The 23,573-nt window shown below is 41.6% G+C and overlaps 1 protein-coding gene across 3 annotated transcripts in view; it reads left to right on the forward strand.

The window, feature by feature from the left end:
• Window positions 1-23,573, forward strand: part of AFF3 (ALF transcription elongation factor 3) — a 337,349-nt gene that overhangs the window by 262,592 nt on the left and 51,184 nt on the right. For 2 of the 3 annotated variants that reach the window (XM_084526940.1, XM_084526941.1), the window contains exon 10: window positions 19,716-19,881. In XM_084526940.1, coding sequence (XP_084383066.1) covers window positions 19,716-19,881 — 166 coding nt within the window. Of the gene's footprint in view, window positions 1-19,712; window positions 19,882-23,573 lie in introns of all 3 variants that reach the window. The other variant, XM_084526939.1, reaches the window with a different exon arrangement.

The raw sequence follows: 23,573 nt of genomic DNA on the forward strand, positions 1-23,573 counted from the left end.
GAGCCTGTGAGGTCAACAGGAAAACATGGGATGAAATCTCGGCTGAGTGTCGGTCTTTCCCAGGCTTCCTGGCAATTTCCAACTTCTCACTCTATTGTTTTCACTTAATAAGATAGAACTTGTACTCTGCTCAGAAAAAAAAAAAAAAAAAAAAAAAAAAAAAAAAAAAAAAGACTCAGAAAATGAGCAGTTTTGTAAAATCCTGGCAGCTTCCCAGTGTGCTGAAACGAATAACAAGCACACTCATTTTTCCAGTTTGAAACTTCTTGGTGCAAATCCCTCATGCAAATACCTCTCAGGGCTTGCAGCAGGAGGTGCAGTGTACAGAAAAGAAGAGTGTTGGGCTTCTGACATGAAGGCCATAGCCTGTGTTTTTGAAATAGGAATGTTGAAAGGTGGAGCTCTCAGAAGAAACTCCTGTGGGACTCTTCCAGCTGTTGAATCACCTTTTCTCCTCCTGTTGGAGGGATTCACAGCACAGCACCCCTCTCTGTTTAAGCTGAAGAGGGAAACAACTGCAAAGTCGGCTGTGCATGCCCAGAGAACAGTTTGAGAAGGCAACAAAATCTAAACACTCCTCTGAGATTATCACTCTGTAATTGATACAGAGATGTACTGTGACCTTTGGTTCAACTTGTCTTTTTATGCCATTTTCTGTATTAGCATGTTATCTGCCTGTCGTCTTCCACTGAATTTTAACCTTATACTGCCAATATTTTCCAAGTATTGTGTAAAAAACGTATGTATTTTCTTAAGTAATTATAAGGGATTTAATGCCAGTGAAAAGTACAAGGTTGATACCTGATTATCCAGGAATGTCTCAGTTGTGTTGCAAGGTTATCTGCCCCCCTCCTGCAGCCCTGTGCTATTCCCATGCATATTCTTTACTTGTGCAGACAAAGGGCAGCATTAAAGCAAGCAAGTGCCTTAGCATTCAATGTAGAAAACTAAGCTGAGCCAACACCACATAATTTTCAATGAAATGAATTTTATTCTTTTCTTACATTTGGCCAAAATGTAGTATTAATCATTTATTAGTATTATAAGAACAATGAAAAATTTCTGCCATTGGCCACTGTACATTATTCTCCTCCTCTGCTTGTGTAAGGTCTTCCAGGTTGATTTTACCAGGCAATTAGAACAAAGTTGCCCTACCCAAATTATTAGGGCTGTTTTTATGGCCAAAAGTCTGGTATCAACGTGGAGCAATAGTAAATTGGGGATCTGTTTTGAATTGTTCATATGCCAGTAATTTACTACATCAGTCTTTTAAATACATTACAGCAAATTCTATTCCCTTTATGGTTAAATGAGGAAACATCCAGAAAATTAATTCCCACTGCCCCATGTGGAGAAGATATACTACAGTGCCACAATGCATGCTTAGTTGCTTTGGAGTTCAGCTGCACAAGGGTGTCAGCAGTGTTCAACTGTTGAACCAGGAGGTTAGCTCAAAAGGACTAGCAACTGCAAAAGCCATAAATGCCAGGACCCGTCAGCCCTTCCTCCAGTTAATCCAAACACTACAAAAATGAAGAAGTGGTGAGATGTGGTTGTCCTGGCCAATGTAAAAAGGGAGATCACTGGGGGAAAGTATAAGCTGGAAGGAGAAAAGATGAGACTCTGTTAAACTAAGAAATTCTCTGGTACTTTTTACTGAGGCCATACCTTGTCTGAAAGAAGAGATTTTATGACACTATTTTCAAGTTGTGGTAAGCTGCAGTTTGATTGAGTCAAAGCTCAGCTTGTGTGAACATTTAAGGTACTCAAATGCACTCTGCACCTGTGCTGAAAAATAATTACCCCCCAAATGTCACACTTTCCTTTTTTTTTTTTTTTTTTTAGAAGTCACACCCAGCTTGCTTGGCAACTGAAATCCTAAAATTAACAACATATGTTTCCAAAGCTGAGATGTAAATGGGGTTTGCTTGGTTAGGAAGGGATTGCCTTAGGTTTATCTTGCAGCTGGTAAAGAGCTTGTTAAAGGTAGTAATGCAACCTTGAGGGGTTCTTAGTTTAATTGCTAACTAAGACAGCATTTTAATAGCATTGTTTTAATGTTGCTACCATCTTGTGGGAAGTAGAGTTATTTATTTGTTTGCAGAGCCACATAGCTAGGAATTATCTTATTCAAGTTACATACATCTTCAGTTGACATGACTCATGTTACAACTGGACCAAATGAACCAGACCTGTGCACTAAAACTAAACAAACAAATGTAAAATACATCACCATATTACTAGAACCACAACAAGCTAATTAACGATGGGCAACACAGCCATCAAATCAAGGTCACAATCAAGACCTGAACCAATGAATTGGTTCATGGCTTTAAGTTATAAAAATAAAATAAATAAAATAAATAAATGTGGAAGGTAATCAGCTTTAAATTATAAGCTTGACATGAGACAGAACTACTTCGTTAGTTTTGCATGAGGAAAAACTGAAGAGAAGCCAACTCATGTTTCGACCAAGTTCCCCATGAATGTTGGCACAAGGCACTGGCTAAGGCAATCAAGGACTATACACTTCAATCCTTGCCAGTGGTGCATGGAGGACTAATGCTGGTGTGTTTCAGCCGAGGGTAGTACACCCGTCAGAGCGAGCTCATTAGGGATGCCCAGTTTAGCATTTCCTTCTTACATCACATGATTAGCCTGAATCAAGACTTTTGCTCTTATCCACCCCTGATCATCAAACTCGAATCAGATGTCGCTGAAAATGATACACAGGCGCAGCTTTTATACTACACTCAACATTTATGAAAAGTGCTTTCTGAAGAATTACTAGGTAGGAATTATGAATAACTTTTGGAATAATTCACCAGCAGTTAATGACAGATTTAAGGGTCTGGCACTTGGTGCTAGTCTAGGAAACAATTAATATAGACCTTTTCCTCTTTTCCTTTTTTTTGTCCAAACACCTATGCACTCATGCACATGTGAAATAAGGAGGGATCCTTTCCTTAAAGGAAAAGGAAGTGTTCAGGCTTACGCTTTCTTCCAATGGGTCTTTATGTTGCATGGTTTCTGGCTGCCAGCACAGCACAGCAGAAGCTGGGGCAAGCATGACAGAGCTTAAAATGTCTTCTCCTCCCTGTTCACATACTGCAGGCATCTGGGTTGGTTGGACAGTCTCACTCAGAGGTCAGCCTCTCCCCTGGGGACCTGCGGCTCTTTGGTCAGGTTCTCCACAGATGTCAGGAGGAGCTAAGGCAGGGTACAGCTGAGAAGCACAGTTTTCCCCCTGGTCTCAGACAACAGTACAAGCTGGAAAAGTGGCAGTGCACCGCATACGTGAAGCATAGTTACCTACACATAGTCAATGCAGCCTGGTATCTAGTTTGTAGATAATTGTGGAATATATCCATAGCCTTGCAGATGGGGACTGCTGGCTGGGGTGTGACTCACTGGCCTCCTGCAAAGTCATTGACCTACACCAACCTTCCTGTGCAGGGAAAGCACTTAAAACCCACACTCAGCAGGAGCCACCTCCTAGGGACTTGCTAATAACCTCATCGGCAAACACACCCTCTCCACGCCTTGTCTAATGACAGTCACTTCTTCACCTTAAGTGAGGAAGCTGATATGAATCCGTTCACAGCTTGCCTTGATGACTTTTAATCTAAGACCACAGCTGGCCTTTGTGCTTTTTAGCAGATGAGTTTCAATAATCATTAAACAAAGTTGTCTCGGGTCCACTTCAAGTCTGAGCCAATGTATTTCACAGCCCTTACTCTTGTGTCGTACTTGCCGGTGTATTTCGTGCTGTAAAATATATCAGTTACTGCAACCTAAATGGTTAGTTGCTGTATTTGTGCAGCATTGGACCAATGCATATTTCCAGATAGCTGTGCTGCTTTTCATTTTACCTAGAATCATGCTGTCTAACCCTGGAGAGCACAGAGTAAGTGTGCAAAGTCTTAGTCCATGAGATCATCCCAGTAATTTGTAACTCCAGGCGCTGTCTAACTTTATTTCCCTATGTTAAATAATTGTGATATTGTTTCTTCAAAACCCATGACAACAAAAGTCAAAACAACTTTAAATAATCCACGGACATATGGAATTGTTTTGAGAAGGAAAGTAAATTGCTGAGACCCCTTAAAAAATGGAAATCTACCAAGGAAACCCCAGCAGTCTCTTTGACAGTCTGCTCTAAAACTTTTCACTTGCTTTGATGTTGTTCACAATTTATGCTCCTCAGAGGCTCTTGGATGAAGGAAATCATCTATTTCAATAATGTGAAACCTTCTTCTGGCCACCCGAGATGGGAATTCCTGCGCTGTTTCCTGTGCCTCTCTGATGGGGCCAAAGGGGGAAGAAGGGCTTAAAAACCGCATGGCTGCTAGTGATCAGTAGCGCAGCATCACCTACCACTCAGAAATGGCTGCACAAACGTCACCCCTCTGTCGGGAGCTTTCAGGAGCTTACGTGTTTAGGAGAGCTGTCTTTTTCAGCTCATGCTCCGCAGTAATGTTATTTCACTGTATTAGTAATTCATAAGGATAGGTTATGTGGTGGCGATTATCGTACAAAAGCAATTATTGGAACAGTCTCTCTAATTCAAAATCATTTTAATTACTACTGATACCTGTCCTTTTTTTTTTTTTTTTTTTTTTCTGTGCTAAGTCTCTTCATGATTCGAAAATTGCCACTAGGCTATCACCTTTGGTAATTGCAGTTCTCTGAGCTGAGTGAACAAAGGAAAAATTAAACTGGAGTGTGGCAGGCAGGCAGAATAGGAAATATATGTTCCTGCAGGAAAGCTACTCTCCTCCTAATTACCCTGCAATTGCCAGGTTCAAAATCTAATTTATGAGCAGTACAGATAGAATGGCCACATTAGTCCATTATTTCATGATGATCTTTTCTACTCTTGATTTCAGAAAGGAAGGATTTTGCAGCTCTCAGTGCATTGGCATTGTCAGCAGCTGCTCTGGGCAGTGATGCCAGACAGCTACACTTGAGAGAGAGTCCAAAAAAAAATGGAAAGCAGTCTCCTAACAGCAAGGTTTTATAGAAGGAGGGAGTACTATAAAGTACGGTGAAATAAATAAAGCATGACCTGATGGGCTGCCTCAGACAATGCTGACCACATTCAGAAACAGACCCAGAAATGTATGAAGGAGAAAGAAGTTCTCCAGCCTGCTGCTGCTGCACCTTCCACCTGCTGTAAAATGCAACAAACACAGCAAGTGATTCTCTTAACACCCCCAGAGTCCATTTTACTCTGATGAGCATGGTGTAGCCTGCTGAAGCATGGAGCAGTGGGTGAGGCTGCCAACATGCAGTGTCTGGATGGCCCGCAGTTTCAGCTGCAGTGCTGGTGCCTGAGGCCATGCCTACCCTTCAGTCAAGTCAATGACTTATTTAGCCATCTCAGTGAGCTTTAAACACACAACGGGAGAACACTCACAGCCAAATAGAGCTCAGCAATTGTTCATTTCCTATGTATTTATCCAGCTTCTTCAGTGAGCATCATACGTACCCCCCTAAGCTTCGTCTTCCCACATAGCACCATAGTTTGTGATACCTGAGCTAGATGCACAGGGTCATGGGATGGCTGAGGTTGGAAGATGTCTCTGGGGTCATCCAGTACAGCCTCTGCTCAAGCAGGGTCAGTAGGTTTTCTTGTGTTCAAATGGAACTGTCAGTGAACACCACCAAGGAGAGCTCAGCTCTATCTTCTTTACTCCCTTCAAATTCCAGTGGTATTTTATCCCTCCCAGTTCTCTCAGCCTCTCCTCAAATGAAAGATGCTCCAATCCCTTATTCATCTTCATGGCACTTTGCTAGACTCAATTCTAGTCTCTTTTGTACTGGGGATCCCAGACCTGGACCTCACACTCCAGCTGTGTCTCACCAGGACTGAGTAGAGAGGAAGGATCACTTCCTTGACCTGCTGGCAATGCTTTTCCTATTGCAGCCTTGGGTGCCATTGGCCACCTTTACTGTGAGGGAACATTGTTGGCTTAGGGTAAACTTGTTTTTTCCATCAGGATCCCCGCAGCCTTCTCTGCAAATCTGCTTTCCAGACAGTTGATTCCCTTTGCTTATACTGATTCATGGGGTCTCACATGAGTCTACTCAAGCTCAAACCACAGCAGTCCAAAAATGATGTCTGGTGTTGCAGGGAAGTGCCTTGATGGAAAGAAGATCTGCATCATTCCCCTACTGTACATGTTTCAGTCACTAGTCCCACAGGCCACAGATAAAACAGCTCTGCAAGTTTCCTCTCCCTTCCACCGCCTATGATTTTCCTCCAGCCTCTTTTTTACTTGCTTCATGTCCCAGTTCTTAATCCACAGTTATTTCACCACTGAAACCCTTCCAGTTAAAATAAGAGAAATGAATACTTACATTTAAACTGCCATTGCGTTTTGCAGTCAACAACCCTATAAAGCTAATTTTGATGGGAAAGTTTATACCATTTTTTTTATTCTGGTTGTCTGCAGAGCCAGAAAGACAGTAAGACAGTACTGCTTTGTTTTACGTTTGGGCTCATATGGAAGGATTTCTTCAGAACTGTGGGATGAGTAAGTCAAGATGTGATCCAGGTGCCTTAACACAGGCATCTAAAATAACTTGAGATGCCCTAAGATAGGTGAGATATCGTTATGGTCCTGGCACTCATATTGCAAAGGCAGTTAAAGACTTCAGAGACAGAGCACAGGCAGTAGACAGTGGCATAGAGGCAACTGAATGTAATCTCTCTCCATTAAAAATATATAAATAATTAAATAAGTCAAGGCAAGGGGAGTATGGAAAGAAAGGGGAAAAGGGACATTCAAGGGGAAAGCAAAAAAAAAAAAAAAAAAAAAAAAGCAAAAGGGGAAAGACAAGCACAAAGGCAAATGGGAAAACTATTTTGCTGATTCTGGGTGTGACATGCAAGCCTCAGAGTCAACTGTCCAAAAGTTCACTGTCTCTGAGCTGTACACAAAGCCCATCAATATCTTTCCCTTTTGCAACATAAGTCCATAGAAAGTGATTGCCCCTTTCCTGAGAAAGCACTTGGTTATATTACTCGGGAGTTTCACTCTTAACTATTCCCTTTCAGTTTTGAGTGCAGACTGTGAAGAGAATGCTCTTAGGAAAGGGAGATGCCTGCCCTGATTCATTCTTCTGAGGTTTTGTTTTTTCTTTGCCCCTGAGGAACTGGCTATTTTTAATGACTTTTATGATTAATAAAACTGTCTGGAAGCCTGCTGGGGTCTTCATGCTAGTTATCAAAAAAGTCATCTAGCCCTTTCCCCTAGTGTCTAAGCTAATGGCAAAGACCCAACATTTGATCTTTCTCCTAAAACTGTGTCTTGTCTAGCAGGGGTGAGAGTCATGCCGAGATGGTAAAAAAAAATCCTGAAGAGTTTCTTTATTGCTGCACTGTCTGTGGAAACCCATACCGTCCGGGAAACCTGTCTGTCTCATCTTCTCTGCAAAGCTCTTGTGCAGAACATGCATTCCGCTTTCCCCCAGCCACCTCCCAGCTACGGGCAGGTGACCCGGTACACGGTTAAAGAAACGCCAAATGCATATCCTCACAGCTGGGCACTGAGCTCCTAGCATCCATGCACGTCAACTCCTACACCTTCAACAATCTCCCTGCTGGTTCCCACCGCTAAACATGTGCTCGTGCTCTGAAGAGGCCCCCCACTTCACACAGCACATCCAGGAGCACGCAGGACCTGGGGCAGGTGAGGAACGGAGGAGTGTTTGAGATACTGTGAAAAGACCAGAGTGCCATCAGGGGCTTCTTAGCCTGAGGGGAGGGAAAGGAAGGAGGCGGCAGCAGCTTGCAGTGGCACAGGGAGGGAGAAGCAGCACTGATGAGCAATGTTCTCCCCGCTCCCCTGCCCTCTCCCCGCTGCCATGTGTGCATTTCCTTTCTGTGCTTTGGGAGAGGCAGGGAGAACAAAAGGCACATTGAGGGATAGGCAGAGGCATCTATGCATGCCTTACTGATATTGTAATATCACGAGAAATCTAAAAAGATGCATAGCAGTTAAAGAGCAGCAAAACATACGAGATACGGATTGAAAGATATATCGGAAGATATAAGAATAACTACATCAGGACACAGCATGGTGTAAGACTGATTTTTTTTATTAAAATGTCATACCATTCGAGTGCTCTTCTTCCTAGTTGGTAGCACATTTTACAGAAATAGAGGATTGATAACATCCTGCAGGAGGGTGCAGCTGGGGAGCCACTGAGTCCAGACACATCGGTACCACATTCTAGATTAATAAAGCAAATAAAATTATATTTGCTTTGTAATTTATTGCTGCCTCTCCTCATATTCTGTGTGTGCATAAACAAACCTCAAGTTTGCTTCCCAAGGATGACATCTAACAAAAGGATGCGATTCACATTTGATTTTTCCTTTGAATTGCAAAGGGCAATTTACATAACTCTTTCTTAACGTAGATTTTTATCTTTGTACTTACCATACTTTTTCATTGCTTTTCACAGGCCACCTTTATAAACTATCATTGAGGAAGGTACAGCAAGAGCTACTAGCAGGGGCTGTTGTTTATTTTAAAATCCTTCATCAAGACTCTGCACCCTGTTAAGCTCTGCTTCAGTGGGACAGATCCTGATACCCTCAATAGGCAAACCATTTCTGGGCTTCATGAGCACCTCTGCATGCTCTGATCCAAGCTGTAAAGTACAATGCTACTAAGCCAGAGTATGGGGTCAAGAATCTGAGCCTGGTCAGAAGACTGGGAGTAGTTTTTTTCCCAGTGGCTCAGACCCCTGAAAACCCAAGGCTACCTCATGGGCAAACAGCTAAAAAAAAATTGTTTTGAACATCCTTTATTTTGAGCTAGTATGTCAATAATAGGTAAACAGCATTTCCTGAGCAACTGTCTAAAAACATGCTAAAATAGTTTTGCATGTTGCTGGAAAATAGGCTGTACTTACATCAGAATGGAGAATAGAAGAATCTTTTACAAGTCTTCAAATAATCTCAAAGTAATTAGCTTTTAACATCCTCTCTGCTACAATTCTGGGCTTTATTAGCTGTTCTGCTTGCCATTCCTGACTCTGCCTAATGTCTTCTGTAGAACAGCTATGCATTTTTCCCAGGCATTTGTCATTTCTTGAAACATATAAAAGAGAGCACTTGGATTCAACTAACAGACCATCTAAATGCTGCTCTGCATAGGAAGTGATATATGCTGACAAGGAGTAGAAGTCAAATTTTCTTTATATGGTTCTTTATGGTGAGCAAACCTACTTAAAACAAGCTCCTTCTCAAGGCAGCATATTGATTAGAGCTGACGGGCCGAAAAGACCTTTGGGAGACAACAGAATATGGCTCGAGTCAAAGAGTAACACTAAAGCTGGCAGCAGCAACATTAAGAGTCAGTAAAACCTGAGAGAGTTTGTCTCACGCTGAAATTTATTGCACCCATTTGGACAGCCATTATGGTAGTTAGTAATTTTATCTGCACAAGTTCATCTGTATTTGGACTCTTAGAGCTTAGCAAGAGGTCTTGCAATACAGAGCCATACCAAGGGCCCTGCTGACTGAGGCAAAAGACTGCAGTGCTGAAGCGTGGTGCAATTGCATCTGAAAATTATAAAAGGCTGCCTGTTTAGGTGGGTAGCGATGACAGGAGTTATGTTAACAGTAACTCTGAAATAAGGTGATGGTAGGCCAAAGCAGATGAGAGTTCTAGTCTGCAGTGCAGTGGTTGTCTCCTTTGGCTTAATGAAGCTGTCACTCAGGAGCAAGAATTGCTTGGGGTTTTTTGTGGGTTTTTTTTTTTTTTTGGATAGAAGTGCATCTATGCTTCATGTTTTAAGAAATAAATGAGGCAAGCAAAGCAACCACCAGGTTGATTTCCAGAGAAGTGGTAAAAAATTCTCCTAATGAGACATTTTGAAGATGGTGGATTAATGTCACACTACATTTTCTGCAGAACATTTTGCATTGCTCCTTGCTCTGACTATTCAGATATCTATCTACTTTATATCTTTTTCTGCATTTTCTCCTTGTCATTTGACCTACAAGTACAGAATGTATGTTTCTTAACAACCTCATCTGTATATTTACCCACAGAAATTCAAGCTCATCTAATCCTTTTTCATATAACTAGACAAGATTAATCCTGCCTAAACCTTTCGAGGAAGCTCTTTGCCCAACCTAGTTTCTGACACTTCATGATGGATAGTTCACATTTTCACTGATGAGCTGTTCGAGTGCTTAATTATGTTTATCTTTACAACGTCTCTCCCAGAGGTTTGAAACTTCTTACATCAAAGACCAAGCTGCTGGGACCAGCTGCAAAATTTTATTGGAGAATGTATTCCTGAGATGAGGAGCACTCATATCACTGAGTCTGATAAGAGATCAGATTTGATAGTTCTCTAATGAAACAGTGCAGCACCAAGTCGGGAATGGATATAGGATTTCATACTGCATACCACACCAAATCTTTAGGACAAGTGGAAGGGAACTGAATGAATCCTGAAAGGGAAACTATGAAGAAGAGTCTGAAATAAACCTCCCTTGCTACTCATCTAAGTCACAATGGATATGGTGTTGGGCATACCATGCATAATGTTTAAGCAGCTCTTAGCACCCTGGATTCCCTCTAGTCAATCAAGACAAGCAGCAAGGGCATTTCTGAGTGCTTAAGTTAGGTAGCAATTAGGTCCCTTGTAAATTAAAGGCAGAAAAATTGCAAACCCACCACCCTATACTTCACTGGCTGGCTTTATCACGATCTGACAAAGGGTGTCCAATTCCACCTTTACTAAGTTCTTTTTCGGACCTTTTTTCAAGCCTTCCACAATAGGTAAAGTTCTGACTTCACATGTCATATTTATTCACAGTCAGCAAATTGCCTTGTTCCAGATCTACAGGTGATTCTGCCAGCAGATTTATAAGCAGTCCTGAGTTTTTGCCACTCTTTACACTCTCTCTTTCCATACCCTTTACCAAATCAAACCTTTCTTCCTATTTCGATTGACTTCAGCTGGAACACCCTATCTTCTTATTTTGCTGAACCACAAGGATGTCCTCCTCCTACTGCCATATGTGACATCGACATTTTGTGAATAAGAGACCCCTAAGGAGCTCTCCCTCTCTTGAAGGGCCATTGGTTCAGAGGTCGTTCTTCAGGTGGTAGGGTTCAGCACCTCAAGTGCTTTCCCATGACCAAAAGAACTTGTGCAGAGCCTCACAACTTTCACATTAGCCCACACTAATGAGACTATCTGAACCCTGAGCCCTGAGCTCAGCAATCTGATCTCACCTGAGCTAATGAACTCATGCTCTCTGGAGACAGTTGGCAATTGCATGCAGCATCTCCTGATGCTGACAGGAAACAAATTTTTCAAAGCAGAGTGAGGAAGAAAGACAGGTGGGAAAGAAGAAATGGAAAGGAATGATGTCCATAAGAATACACTTCATTATTAAGAGTAACCATCGAGTGCCAGAAAGAGATCCAAAGCTTCAGTATTATCAGATATAGAAGAACTCTGCTTGACCACAATCTCAGGTACTAGTACCATATACAAGTGCTCAAAAGAGTCCTTTCTCCTTCTTGCATAGTCTGTCTAGGTTTCCCATGCTTTCCATTGGACCTTTTGGAATTAAAGAAAATAATTATGTGAGGGCTAGATTCCAAAATGAAGATATATAGATATAGTCAAAATATTCTAGAAGGTTAATTGATTTGCTTACCCTCCCTATTCTCTTTCTCTCTTGGCTTCAGAACATGGAAATAAAAAAAGTCTACAGTGGTCACTGAGTGCAGTCCTTTTAACATTTCACTTCTGTTCAGTGTATGTTGCAATTCAGCAATAGCAGAGGGGAGTAGCAGATCTGATCTCAGCCAGGGCATCCCTTCTCATCTGCTTATTAGAGAAGAGGAAAGAGTATATCTCCCACGAGAGTCCTTTGAGTAACACCACATCCGGAGTGTGGTTGTCTCTCTGCAGCACCTTAGCCACTATCAAGGAGAGCCCTCACAAATAGAGAGCATTACAGATCCAAAAAATAAACATGTGTTCTACATTCTCTTTCAGATGTGTAAATTGAAAACACTGTCTGATTTCTACCCAGCAGCAGAAGCTGGCCTCAACTAGACAACAGATGGGATCTCAAGTAGAAAGCTCCCAAGATGATCAAAATGATGAAGAAAAGAGAGAAAAGCAAAACTTTGGGGGTGCATAGAAAGGAAAAAAAAAATTGCCTTTGTCTGCAGGGAGAAATGAAAAGCATAGTGCTGACTGAATCTTCTCCACAACGTCTTGCACTTGCAACTTATTTCTGTCCCCACCCTCCACCCTGTAAAGGTTTCTCAATTTCACTGTGGGGATAGGAGGATGTCTGTTTATAGGCTATTCTCAAAGCTGTTCATCATTCTCCAGGCCACTGGTCCAAGGACATGTTTCAAGGACAGCACAGGGCATTTAGGCAGTGGCTGACACTTCTTTTTAAGCTACCTACTTTGAAACATCAAGAGACTAATTATACTATCAAAGTAAGAAGATTTTTAGTGGTCCCTTCTACTAAAGAGTTAATTTTCCTGGACCAGGGAACCTCTCCACTCATATTCAGCTGATGCAAGGTCAACGACAAACACATTGAGGAAGTCAGAGTTGCTTTATTTTTCTTGTGAGCAGGTCAAATAAAACACTGCTGATGCTCCATTTATCTGGAGCGACAAGCAAACATTTGGCAGCGGTGGAAAGCATACATTGGGATCTGGCACCGGGCTTCTAGCACAGCTGTCAGCCTGCTGACTAATCACTTCATCCCCACGCTAATGCTGCTCCAGGTCTATTGGACCCTTTCATCTCAGATACCCTGGCACACGCTCCTTCTGATAGAGCTATTTATACAAATATGTCACTATTAATTGCTATGTAGCATTTTATTTTAGAAGGGGTTTTTAGCCAAGTTTTTTTTTCCGTGATTTTTCTCTTTCCTACTGTAGGCATCCAAGGTGGTAGTTGTGATTCTGCTGCTTCCAGTAGCAACCAGAACTTAAATAGATACCCCCCAACCAGACTCAAATTTCTTGAGGCTGAGGGGTGTGTGTGTGCATGAGCTTCATAGCTTGTTTTTCTAAGCATCTGTTCCTATTAATTTATTTTTCTTTGGCAACTATTCTGGCAATTAAGCTGCAGTCACACAGGGCACACCTTACTCTCTGAAAAGACACGATTTACCTTAGGTTTGCTTTGTCAGATGATACTTGCAGTCTTGTCAGCACAAACTATTTAAGCAACTCCCAAGGACAGTGTTAAAATATAGGTGGAGCCTATGAACTCTGTTCTTGGCAGTCGTGCTTTATTAGTTGTGCTGTGCAAAGGTGGTGCGACTAAGGTAATGCAGCGCTTTCGCAGGAGCATTATATATTGTGACAAGCCAAACAACCTCCAGGACTCTCACTCATCATGATTCCCATTTCATACCCCATCTGTTATAGGAATGAGGTATGAAAACATTTCTCTGTTTCCGAAAGATATTAACAGACTCCTGGGAAATCGTTTACCTGGAGAAAGGGAAGTGCCCAGGCTCATTTTTTGCCGACCATGGCAGGGCTAGCTGCTTTTTTTTTTTTTGGTTAGTGAACAATAGGTTTTCACAATGGATAACTGTAAAGAACTCAGGCAGCTAATTGGTTTCATGTTCTCAGTTAGCAAAGGTACAAAAGCATAAATTTGTGTCGCTTCTGTACTGTGTTTGCACTGAGGATGTCCAAGTGCTTTTTAAATAGTTGCAAAGGACATCTCCAAGTACCTTAAAGACAGGCAAGTTTGGTAATCCCCATTTATCACCGTGTTGGTGATCAGATAAGAAAGACAGAGCCCTAGAAGGCCTGATGACCTGATTTGGTCATTCAGACACCACATGGCAGACCTAAAACTAGAGCAGAAGCTCCTTATAGTCTCATTTGTGCATTAAGTGCAGAACCAGCCTTCATATTTTAAGCCCTGGAGATGCCTGTCTGTCTTTAAGCGGATGCGAATTCTGGAGTTTATGGTATCATCTCCCTTTTCTCAGCATGATTTTGGACTGAAGTGAATGGATGATATCCATATTCATTCTTTAAAGCTATCCTTATGGGGCTGTTTCTTGGCATTCTACAGTTGCCTCAGAAAATATCCCCATATGTTCTGTTACAACACTGGGATGGCCTGATCGGCAAGTCCAGAATAGACCCCTGTGGTAAGTGTGCTTCAAATGTCCCCACTGGAAGAGAATTTTGAAAAATACTCAGGGGCAGCAGCAAGAAGTGGGCATTTCCATTGCCTCTGTGATTCATTCACAATTACCAACACAGGAATTCCCTACTGTGTGCATGGAAGGCTTGCGGCATCTTCAGTGCCAGGCAGCAGAGATAATTACACTGATCTTGGCACAACGTTCTCAGTTTGCGCTTTGAGGAAGCACCATGTGGAATTTGCTTCTCACAACAAAGGGATAAAATGTTTTCCCTAAAAGACCTTCACTATGCTTTAGGTTGGCTTCAAGGGTAGAGAAGGACGCAGTGTTTCAGATTCTTTAATCTGGAATAAAAATAGGGACTCTGCCAACAGATCTCCTCTAAACCGTGGAATATGTTTTCATCACTGAGTTTGAAATAACGTTTCAGAGTCTTGGTCAGATTTATGGTTTGATTTAAAACAGTGTGGCCTAATTGAAGTCAATGGAGCTATGACAGTTTATGCCAGCCGAGGGACTGGCTGTCTGTTTCAGAGTATTGTTTTCCCACAGTCGTCCTTGTTCTTCAAGACAGTGATGGATTTCCCTGGCATTTCAAATACTTCAAGCATTCACACAGCCTTACTTAGGATTTTCTCCTAAAGTCATGACATCTGCAAATCCAGATCACCTTTTCCATGTTTACCTCTCAACATTGACAACATGATCCCTAAGAGCAGCATTGGTATTGGTTTATTCAAGTCAGATCTTTATAGTAATTGTAACACTGTTCTTTCCTATTGGGAGCCTGAACCACTTGGTAGGGGAACAGCACCTGGTGGATGGTCTCACTGCAGGGTGAGATTTAGAAGAAAAACAGTTTAGATGATTACATCAATGCCAGTGACACTGGCTAAATATTGTCCCATCTCCAGACAAAGAAAAAAATATAGCAGATAGTGACTGGTTTGGTTACTAAGCTTTCTGATAAGAAAGCTCTGAATACAATTGCTGCATAATGAAATTAACAGACGCCAAAATATGAAGCTTGAGTATGTTAATAGCCATTAATGTGGCCAGAAATGTATTTCAGAGTGTCACTTCAATATGTTTTCTTGGCACAGGCTTTTCTTCAAGGCCTGATTCTCTACTTTGCATTCTTGATTGTCTTCCATAGCTGTGTGAAGTGGGTATAAAATGCCATCAAGGAGTGAAGAACTGGGATCACAAATTCTCCAGAATTTGATGTTTTTTCCCCCTTTTGAGACAATTTAATATTGTTACAACAAACGCTTCAAACACTTGAAGTTTGGTGAAGAACTGCATCTGTTTTATGTGTACCTTGATCTGGCATTGAACTCGTTTGCCTTTGAAATATTGAGACTGAATTCTGGCAATATGTTGTACACTTAGCTACCCAGGAGTTTCTGGTGCCCAATGTTCAACACCATGATTTATTGTCATGAAAAGTAGTGTAGCTGTAAGCAGTAGCTTAATATGAAGCATGAAGTAGGGCCCAGATCCAGTCTAATTAACCTCAAGAGGTGCCCCAAAGTCAAATGAGGCAATCTGATTTGGGAATCTTTCTCCACTGGCTGAGTAACAAACGCCAGCACCTTCCCATGCAAGTGTTTAAATCACCTAGGTACTGTTCAAAGGCTGTCCATGGCCATGCAGTCTGATGAAGACTATAACTGGTCCCAGCATACCTAAAATCTCAGGCTCTTCCAGGGACTGAGGTGACTCCCCCTCTCAACTTTGATCACATATTGCTTTGAGTGGGAAAGTATTAATCTCCCCAAATCAAGGTGTTTCTGAACCTTTACATCTGAGAAACTTTGACACTACATAGTGTCCAGCAGTCTATCAGAGAAGGTGACTTGATCACTAGGCAATGCAGGAAAATAGGTCTCTGGGGACTTGCATGGAATTTGGGTGCCCAAGTCCCATGTAGCCAGGATCACAGGACTACGGTCAGGAACTTCAAGTGTTTTGTTGGTTATGACGTGCTTTACTGAGTTTGCAGCTCCTTCACAATGTATTTAGTCTCTCTCTTAAGTCAGAGGTTGCATGTTCTGTTCAAGGGCTTTAAACAAGAGTGGTTCTTACCCAAATTGTTGTTTAATTGCCTAAAATAAAAATATCACTTCTATGATGCAGTAATTAATTCTGGGGCATAAGCCACTAGCAAAATATGCATTAATGTTATGTGCAACAGTCATTAAAATGCAAATTGGTGTTTTATTTTGACTGCATGATCTTGCTTACATGTTTCAGAGAGAACAGTCCAAAATGGAAGTCACAGACTTAAAATAATGGTCATTTTTCCTAAGAAAGCATGAAGAAACATGTAGGTGTTATTACCCTGATCACTACAATATAATGAGGATCCTTATAAAAACACATTACATTTAATAACGGAAAATGTAGAAGGGGGACAGGAGACTTCAATAGGATCAGCATAAATGGGGAGATATTGTAATGCTGTTTAGTTTCCTTAGTATATTGGCTACCATTAGAGCAGCAAACATAGATTTCCAGATGTTTGTGAAGAGTCCAACAGTTATATTTTATATCTATGGCTGTAGTAACAATTTCTATTCAGCAGCCTAGAAAAACACTTCATGTCACAACAGGAAAGAAATATTACTGTGGGGTTTTTTCTCCCTCATCCCCTACATAGCAATTCTGAATACTTCAGTCAATGCCAAACAAAAATGATGGTTTAAAAATTAAAACCACAATCACTAGGGGCAGGACATAAATGTGCAGATGTTCTGTGATGCTGAAGAACTTTTCAGGCAGCAGTCACAATGGTGTTGGGGAGAGGACAGGGAATCCATCAGAGTCGGACACTGTCAAAAGCATTCCCTAAGCTACGCTGTCAGAAAAGGCACTTACCTTTTCATATTCCCTTAAGAAAAAAAAAAAAAATCAAAACCAGAAAACCTACTCACAATGGCCTCTGTATAGCTCTCACTATTTTATTAGCAAGGGATTGACTATAATCTGTTAATATACATGAGCAACTTAGATCTGGAGTTTACTAGGCAACCTATACAAGTGGAAAAGTACATTGTCCCATAGCAGCATACAAAACATCAATTTTCCTTCTCTGGGAAGAAAAATTTTTACCAGCTTATTAGCTGTTACTGTTTCAGGCACCTATGTGCCTTAATGCTGTTATACAAATGGCTGCCTGAAGAGCTTGCATTTTCCACACCTACCTGGCCAGACAAAAAGACGTGATGAATAGCAGCAAAAACAGCAGAAGGCAAGTTTTTAAAGGCACACTTTGTAATCAGTACATTTAATGCCCGTGTATGGTAACAGACCTCTTGTCTCCCACAAGTACACACAGGCACTTCTGCCAATTTCTCCCTAGCAAAAAGGGAAGGGGGATAAATAAGAGAGAAGGCAATGTGGTGGGAGTACTGGCCTGGATGGGATGGATGCTCCAGTGAGGAAAGGTTGACATATGTTGGGGGAGGCAGGGATGGGGCTGGAAAGTGTGCACCTTGGGGAATCACAGAGTTGAAACCGCATCCCTGGTGGCCTGGCCTCTTTTCCAGCCCCAGAAATTGCCTGTCATATGTGGCTAGTGTCAGGTATCAGATGCTAGTTCTCCAGAATGAAATGCACCATTAGTAGGTAAAGACAATTCATTAGGTGCAACATAGCTGAACAGTAATTAATTATTAGATATTATTTCTCACAAAATGCATCTCCAAAGTTCACATCACATTAGCTGCAATATTGGACTGATGGAGCATAAACAAGGGTAATGATAAACACTGGTGAATGGAGTTGAGAAGAGATGGTTATTAGGGTACTAGCATGTTTCATGTGGGGTTTATTTAACAGTCTTATTAATGATCTGGAAAAGGAAGTGAATAACTATTTAATTAAGTTTGTATTTGATACTAAATTAGAATTTGCTGTAGACACCTCTGAGGGCAGAGAAATAAATCAAAAGGAGCTAGGAGCATGTGCAGTAAAGAAGAAAATGAGATCTGGCATGGGAAAAAAGAAAAAAAAAAGGCAAGCTAATCTCTCTGGAAGCAAATAATCTCAAGTGTAGCTATCAGTGGAGGAATTCTGGAGAAAGAGGTGTTGAAAGAGATGTAGGAGTGTTAATGGACTATATATTCCATCACAGCTCTGGTATATGTTTACAGAAGCAACGCATCAAGGAGCAGGAAGGTAATAGCCCTGCATTGTAGGGCTCTAGTGAGAACTATCTATAATGCAGCACTCCGTTTTGGGCATCCTGTTATCAGAGAGATATAGACAAATTGGAATGAGTTCAGAAAAGAGCCATAAAAATGATCCCATATCCCTGGAGATAATGACTTATGAAGAAAGATCAGAAGAAGTAAATGTGTAAGGCCTTGTCTGAAAGATGACTGAAGTAGGGCAGGAAAACAGTCTGCAACTACGTGAAAGGAAAAAGGGAGGAGGATAATTTATCATAGTAACTATTAGTAATAGGATGAAATAATAAGTAACAACAATAAATTTTAAAAGGGCAACTTCAGGTTGAATGTAGGGAGAAATTTCTGACAGTGGAATTTGGGTTAGTTTGCAGAGAAGTTTCCCAGGGGTAAAAGTAAAAGCTGCATTCAAGTCATTTAAAATCAAATTGGACAACTCACTAGAAAATGCACCCTGCTATGGGGAACAATCTTCCATTGCCTGGGGAATAAGCTGGATGACTTAATAGGACATTTCACACTCGAGCCTTTATGACTGTGATATTTTAATATGCATGGTCAACTATTTTGGGAAAGTATACATTTCGTGCACTGTCAGGCCTCATAATACAAACACTTGCATGGAAACATAACTTTTAAGATGGCAAGCAGCTCTGCTGACAGCACGGCACTGCTGATATGCAAAAACACAAGCCTGAGCTCCTCACATTTCTTCAGGATCAGAGTCTTAGATCTTACAGTTGTCAATATCAAGCAACCACATCACTTATGGATAGGTGAAGAAGTATGCAGGAAAAAAAGATAGAGGTAGGAAGCTCCAGTGAGGATGTATCATTATTGGCATTATTATTGTTATTCTATTACTGCAAGTAAATGGCTGGTACAGTGGAGTTCAGCTCAGTTTCTTGACTGTTCACCTTTTCCATCTCCAGCTTTCACCTCTGCATGGTGTTCATTAAACACTGTAAGACTGCTTCCTCTACTCTGTTTTTACCATGTTTCATGTTTTTTAATGTATCCTAACGTTTCTGTTGAATGAGAAAAGAGATAAGCTGAAGGGAAAGCCTGACCCTCTCTTGTGTGAAGAAGGGATGGCAAAGGCTGTGGAAGTGAATGAACATTCAGCTAGCATCAAACCTTCCCCTCAAATTACAATAATACAATGTTGAACTTGAACTCCCTTCACCATTTGTTAGCAGCAGAGGCAAGCTCACAGATAGGCATGCTCCCTAAAACACCATGTTTTTTACATGTTTTTCTTTCTCTTTGTGTGTTCTTTTTTTCTCCTCTCCCCTTCTCTCCCCGTGGGCTGCATGTGGGGCCAGCAGCCTGGTGGTGCCGCAGTCCAGCACCCGAGCCCCGGGACTCTCCAGCAAGGGGTCGAGCAGCAGCAGCTCCAGTGAATCCGAGACCAGCTCGGAGTCTGACTCGGAGAGCGAAAGCAGCTCCAGCGAGAGCGACGGCAGCAAGCCCTCACATTACTCCAGCCCAGAGGTAAGGGCTTCTGCTCTTCATGATTTGGGGTGGTGAGCCATTATTACACCCACTCAGACTTTTTTTTCCAGCCAAGGTGACACAAGGAGGCTGGGGGGAGATGAAAAAAATAAATTAATTGAAAAAAAAATAATAAAGGAAGAGAAAATCATAAAGATCTTCCTCCTGGCACCCTGTGAAATGCAAGTGGCAAGGGATGTTGGGGTAGATTTGAAGCATTTGAAACAAAATGAAGAAGGAAATGACCCTGTGATATTTTCCTCAAACTGGAGCTCCTCACAAAGCTCACAGCTTGCTCGAGGCTTTATGCAACTCTGCTTCCATAGCAATGGCTTGCTTAGTGCTTAAGTCCTGATGTGGACTCTCAGCACTGCAAGGGAACTAAAGGCTTCTCTGTGCAGGGAAGCTATTATGAAATCAGTTTGAGGGTAGATTTTTAAAGCAAAACAGTTGTTTTTCACTCTTGCACTTCCCTCACTTCACTCCCCAAGTGAATTATTCTCTGCTACTGCTGCCTTTCTGTGATTTAGTTTAATCCATCTCTAGCATGGACTAAACTGAATTACTCATGGTGCAAAACATTAAGCCCAAACTTGTCATCTGGAAAGCTAGCACTGAAAATTTCCACATGTAGACAAGCCTTAGCCAAAGTACAATTAAGCTGCCAGTGCTGTGCTACCTTCTGCTTTCACCTCTGCAGTGTGCTCAACAGACACATATAGGGCTGCTTCCCCTACTCTGCTTTTCTACCAGGCTTGGCATTTTTATGTGTTTTGGTCAATGTACACCTTCGGTATAAAGCCATGCACTCCACAGCCACATCATACACATTAATGTATGTAAAATTATTCAAAAATCTAGCAGCAGGATTGTAAATACTCATGAAATACAGTCAGTACTTTTTCCTGCTCCACATAAAACATCCCCTCACCAGACTCCTCCCCTGACAACTAAGCCTCACAGATTCTCTCACCCTGAAAAATTATACTGAATAACCAGCAAGCCTTTCCTCATATTTTGCTCAGTGTTTGGGGCCATGTTTCCCATCAGGGAAAATACAGCACTCACAGAAACATCATTTCTATATTTTTCTCAGGTTTTGTTTCTTGTTTAACACTTATCTTCTTTTCTCTCTTTCTTCCATAGTGCTTTCAGATCCATTTCCAGTTAATTTTCCTCCACTTTGTCCCTTTCCTAAGTCTCTCTCTTGTTCTCTCCTTCCTTTCTTCTCTGTTTTCTTCCTTCCAGTCTCTCTTTCCCTGTTGCCCTCCTCACGCTATCCCATTTCTCATTTCCCATCCCAAGTTCTCTCATCTGACCCATCAAGACCTTGTTCTCTCTCGTTCCTGGCTGAGTTCAGTGCAGAGGTCTCACACTCTCTCTCTGCTTTCCCTATGGGAATCTTAGAAGATAGAAGAAAAGGGATGAAGAGAAGAAAGTGTAGGAACCAGGGTAGGGGGGAAGGAAACACGAGATAAAAGGGGGAGATGTATAGTACCCAGGAAGAGAGGAGTGTGTATACTAAGATAAAAGAGCATCTAGGCAAGGGACCGAGAGCCATGGAAACATGGAGGAAGTGCCTCCTCTGAGGCATTTTATACATATTCTCTCGAGATCTATGCAGCCACTTCTGCGTGGAGTCTGAGTTATCAGTGATCATTGTCACGAAACAGCTGCACTGCTTCAACAGATTGCTTGTCTCTTTACATTATGTTTGTGTGGTTTGCCTTCTAGGACATGCTGTACAAAACAGGCTTATATGAAAATGTAAAGGATGCAAAAATGTGATGGCTGCAGTGGTTTTCATAACTTACTCCTTGGGATATGGGAGAGGCCACGACATTCACCTGGGCAGGGTTGGGTTGTCCAAGGGTAGTAGGATATCTGTGCTTTCCCAAAGGGCCAGTGCTTTCCCAAGCCCATCATATATGACTGGTGGCACCAGTTCCAACATGTTTGTGTGATGTCTCTGAGTTGAAGTCCTGTCTGCCTTACATTAATGCTTTAACTTACATTTAGGAACCCAGTGAAGCCATCTTCCTACAGTACATGCCATGTTCTTACCCCATAAATGGAGAGAGACGGGTCCTTGGGAACTCTTTAAAAAGAAGTCCTGCCCACCTGAATTTAATTAGTGGGCTCAGTTCCAGTCATGGTCTCAAGATGAATTTCATCTATTGGATAAAATAAAAGAAGCAAATACATCTTTGTCATTACATAAGCATAAACCAATAAAGATACAATTCAGGTACAATGAACCTGAATACTCCTGCACAAATCTGTACAGGAAATCCATATGTCCAAGGTGGGAGGAACTTCAATTGGTAATCTGCAGGCCATTATGAGCCCTTCATTCTTTTTTTTTTTTTTTCTTCTTTTTTCCCATAATTAGAAATATCATATGCATATATCCAAAATATTTTCTAGGACAGGTTATCCTCTGCATGCTACATTACATAAAAATTTAACTGCTGTTTCATTTCTTCTGTAATTATTCTTCATCTCATTTTGAGACCTTTGAGTTGTTTTCAGGTGTCTTAATGCAGTTGCCTAGAGTGTAAAAGCAGCTCATTGTAAAGCATACATATAAAATAGATTAGATGAATTGCACCCTAAAAGTGTCCGTTTCTTTCCAGTGACTATTTAGAGCCTGTAGTGACTAGCTCAGCTGTCTACACTTTATGTCTGCAGTAAACTAAGAGTAATGGCTGAGCTAGAACAGGAGACAACATTCAGACTGGTTTCAGTGATGTGGACAAATTAAGGTGCCTCAGACAGTAATGTGAGTAGTTACAGTTTTGTGGACTGCCAAACCTGAAATTATGAACAAGGGACTGAGACTTCTATCTCCTGTTTCTTGCTGAGGCCATGAATTCTTTGTATGACCTTAATTAATGTCATAAATGAGGATTCTGGAAAATGGCGACATCCTTCCAATTATTTTAGATGATAGAAAAAAAATGTAGGTCTCAAGTCCACAGAAGAACTACATTTCAAAAGCTCAAAATTTGGTTTGTTTGTTCTTTATTCGGTTGAATTATCATGCAGACCTTTAATAAGACTGGGTCTGGTTAGACTACTCGGGAAGTCCCATTACACAGGAAGGGCCAGAGGGAGGAATGGGCAGGAGGGAAATAGAGAAGCAATTGCATGGAATGGAGCATCAGTGGCTATTCAACAATAATCTGGCCAGAAGAGAGAGATGTGCTGTCCTGGACCCTGTCAGCACCCCACCCCCAGATACACTGTCCTTTACAGCCTCCACTGTAGTGACCAGTTCGCAGCCAGCAAGGGTTTTTACCATGATTATTCTATCATCACAGGATAGTTTTGGCCTCACATCCACACGTTGTGTCTGACCTGGTCAAAGCTGAAGTGATTGGAGATGCTCTTCCCAGCCTTCCTCCCCTGTCAACAGAGACCCACCTCCTGCCCACAGCATCCAGTCCTTCAAGTGCATAGACTTTAGTACTAATAGCCACTGCTTGTAAATTCAGACTGTTCCCTCAGGAGTTGTGTGGCATTGGCTCTCTTCTCAGCTCAGAGAATAGGAAGAGCATATGTATCTAACCAATTAGCTAACTGGTGAGCATGCTTCTGCCACCTCACCAGCATTTCTTCACTGCTATATTTCCTCAGGGAGTCAGGGAAAGAAGAGTTTAGCTTCAGGGCTGGTCTGTGTGTGTATGTTT

Source organism: Aythya ferina (genome assembly GCF_964211825.1).
Source record: "Aythya ferina genome assembly, chromosome: 1".
NCBI lineage: Eukaryota > Metazoa > Chordata > Aves > Anseriformes > Anatidae > Aythya > Aythya ferina.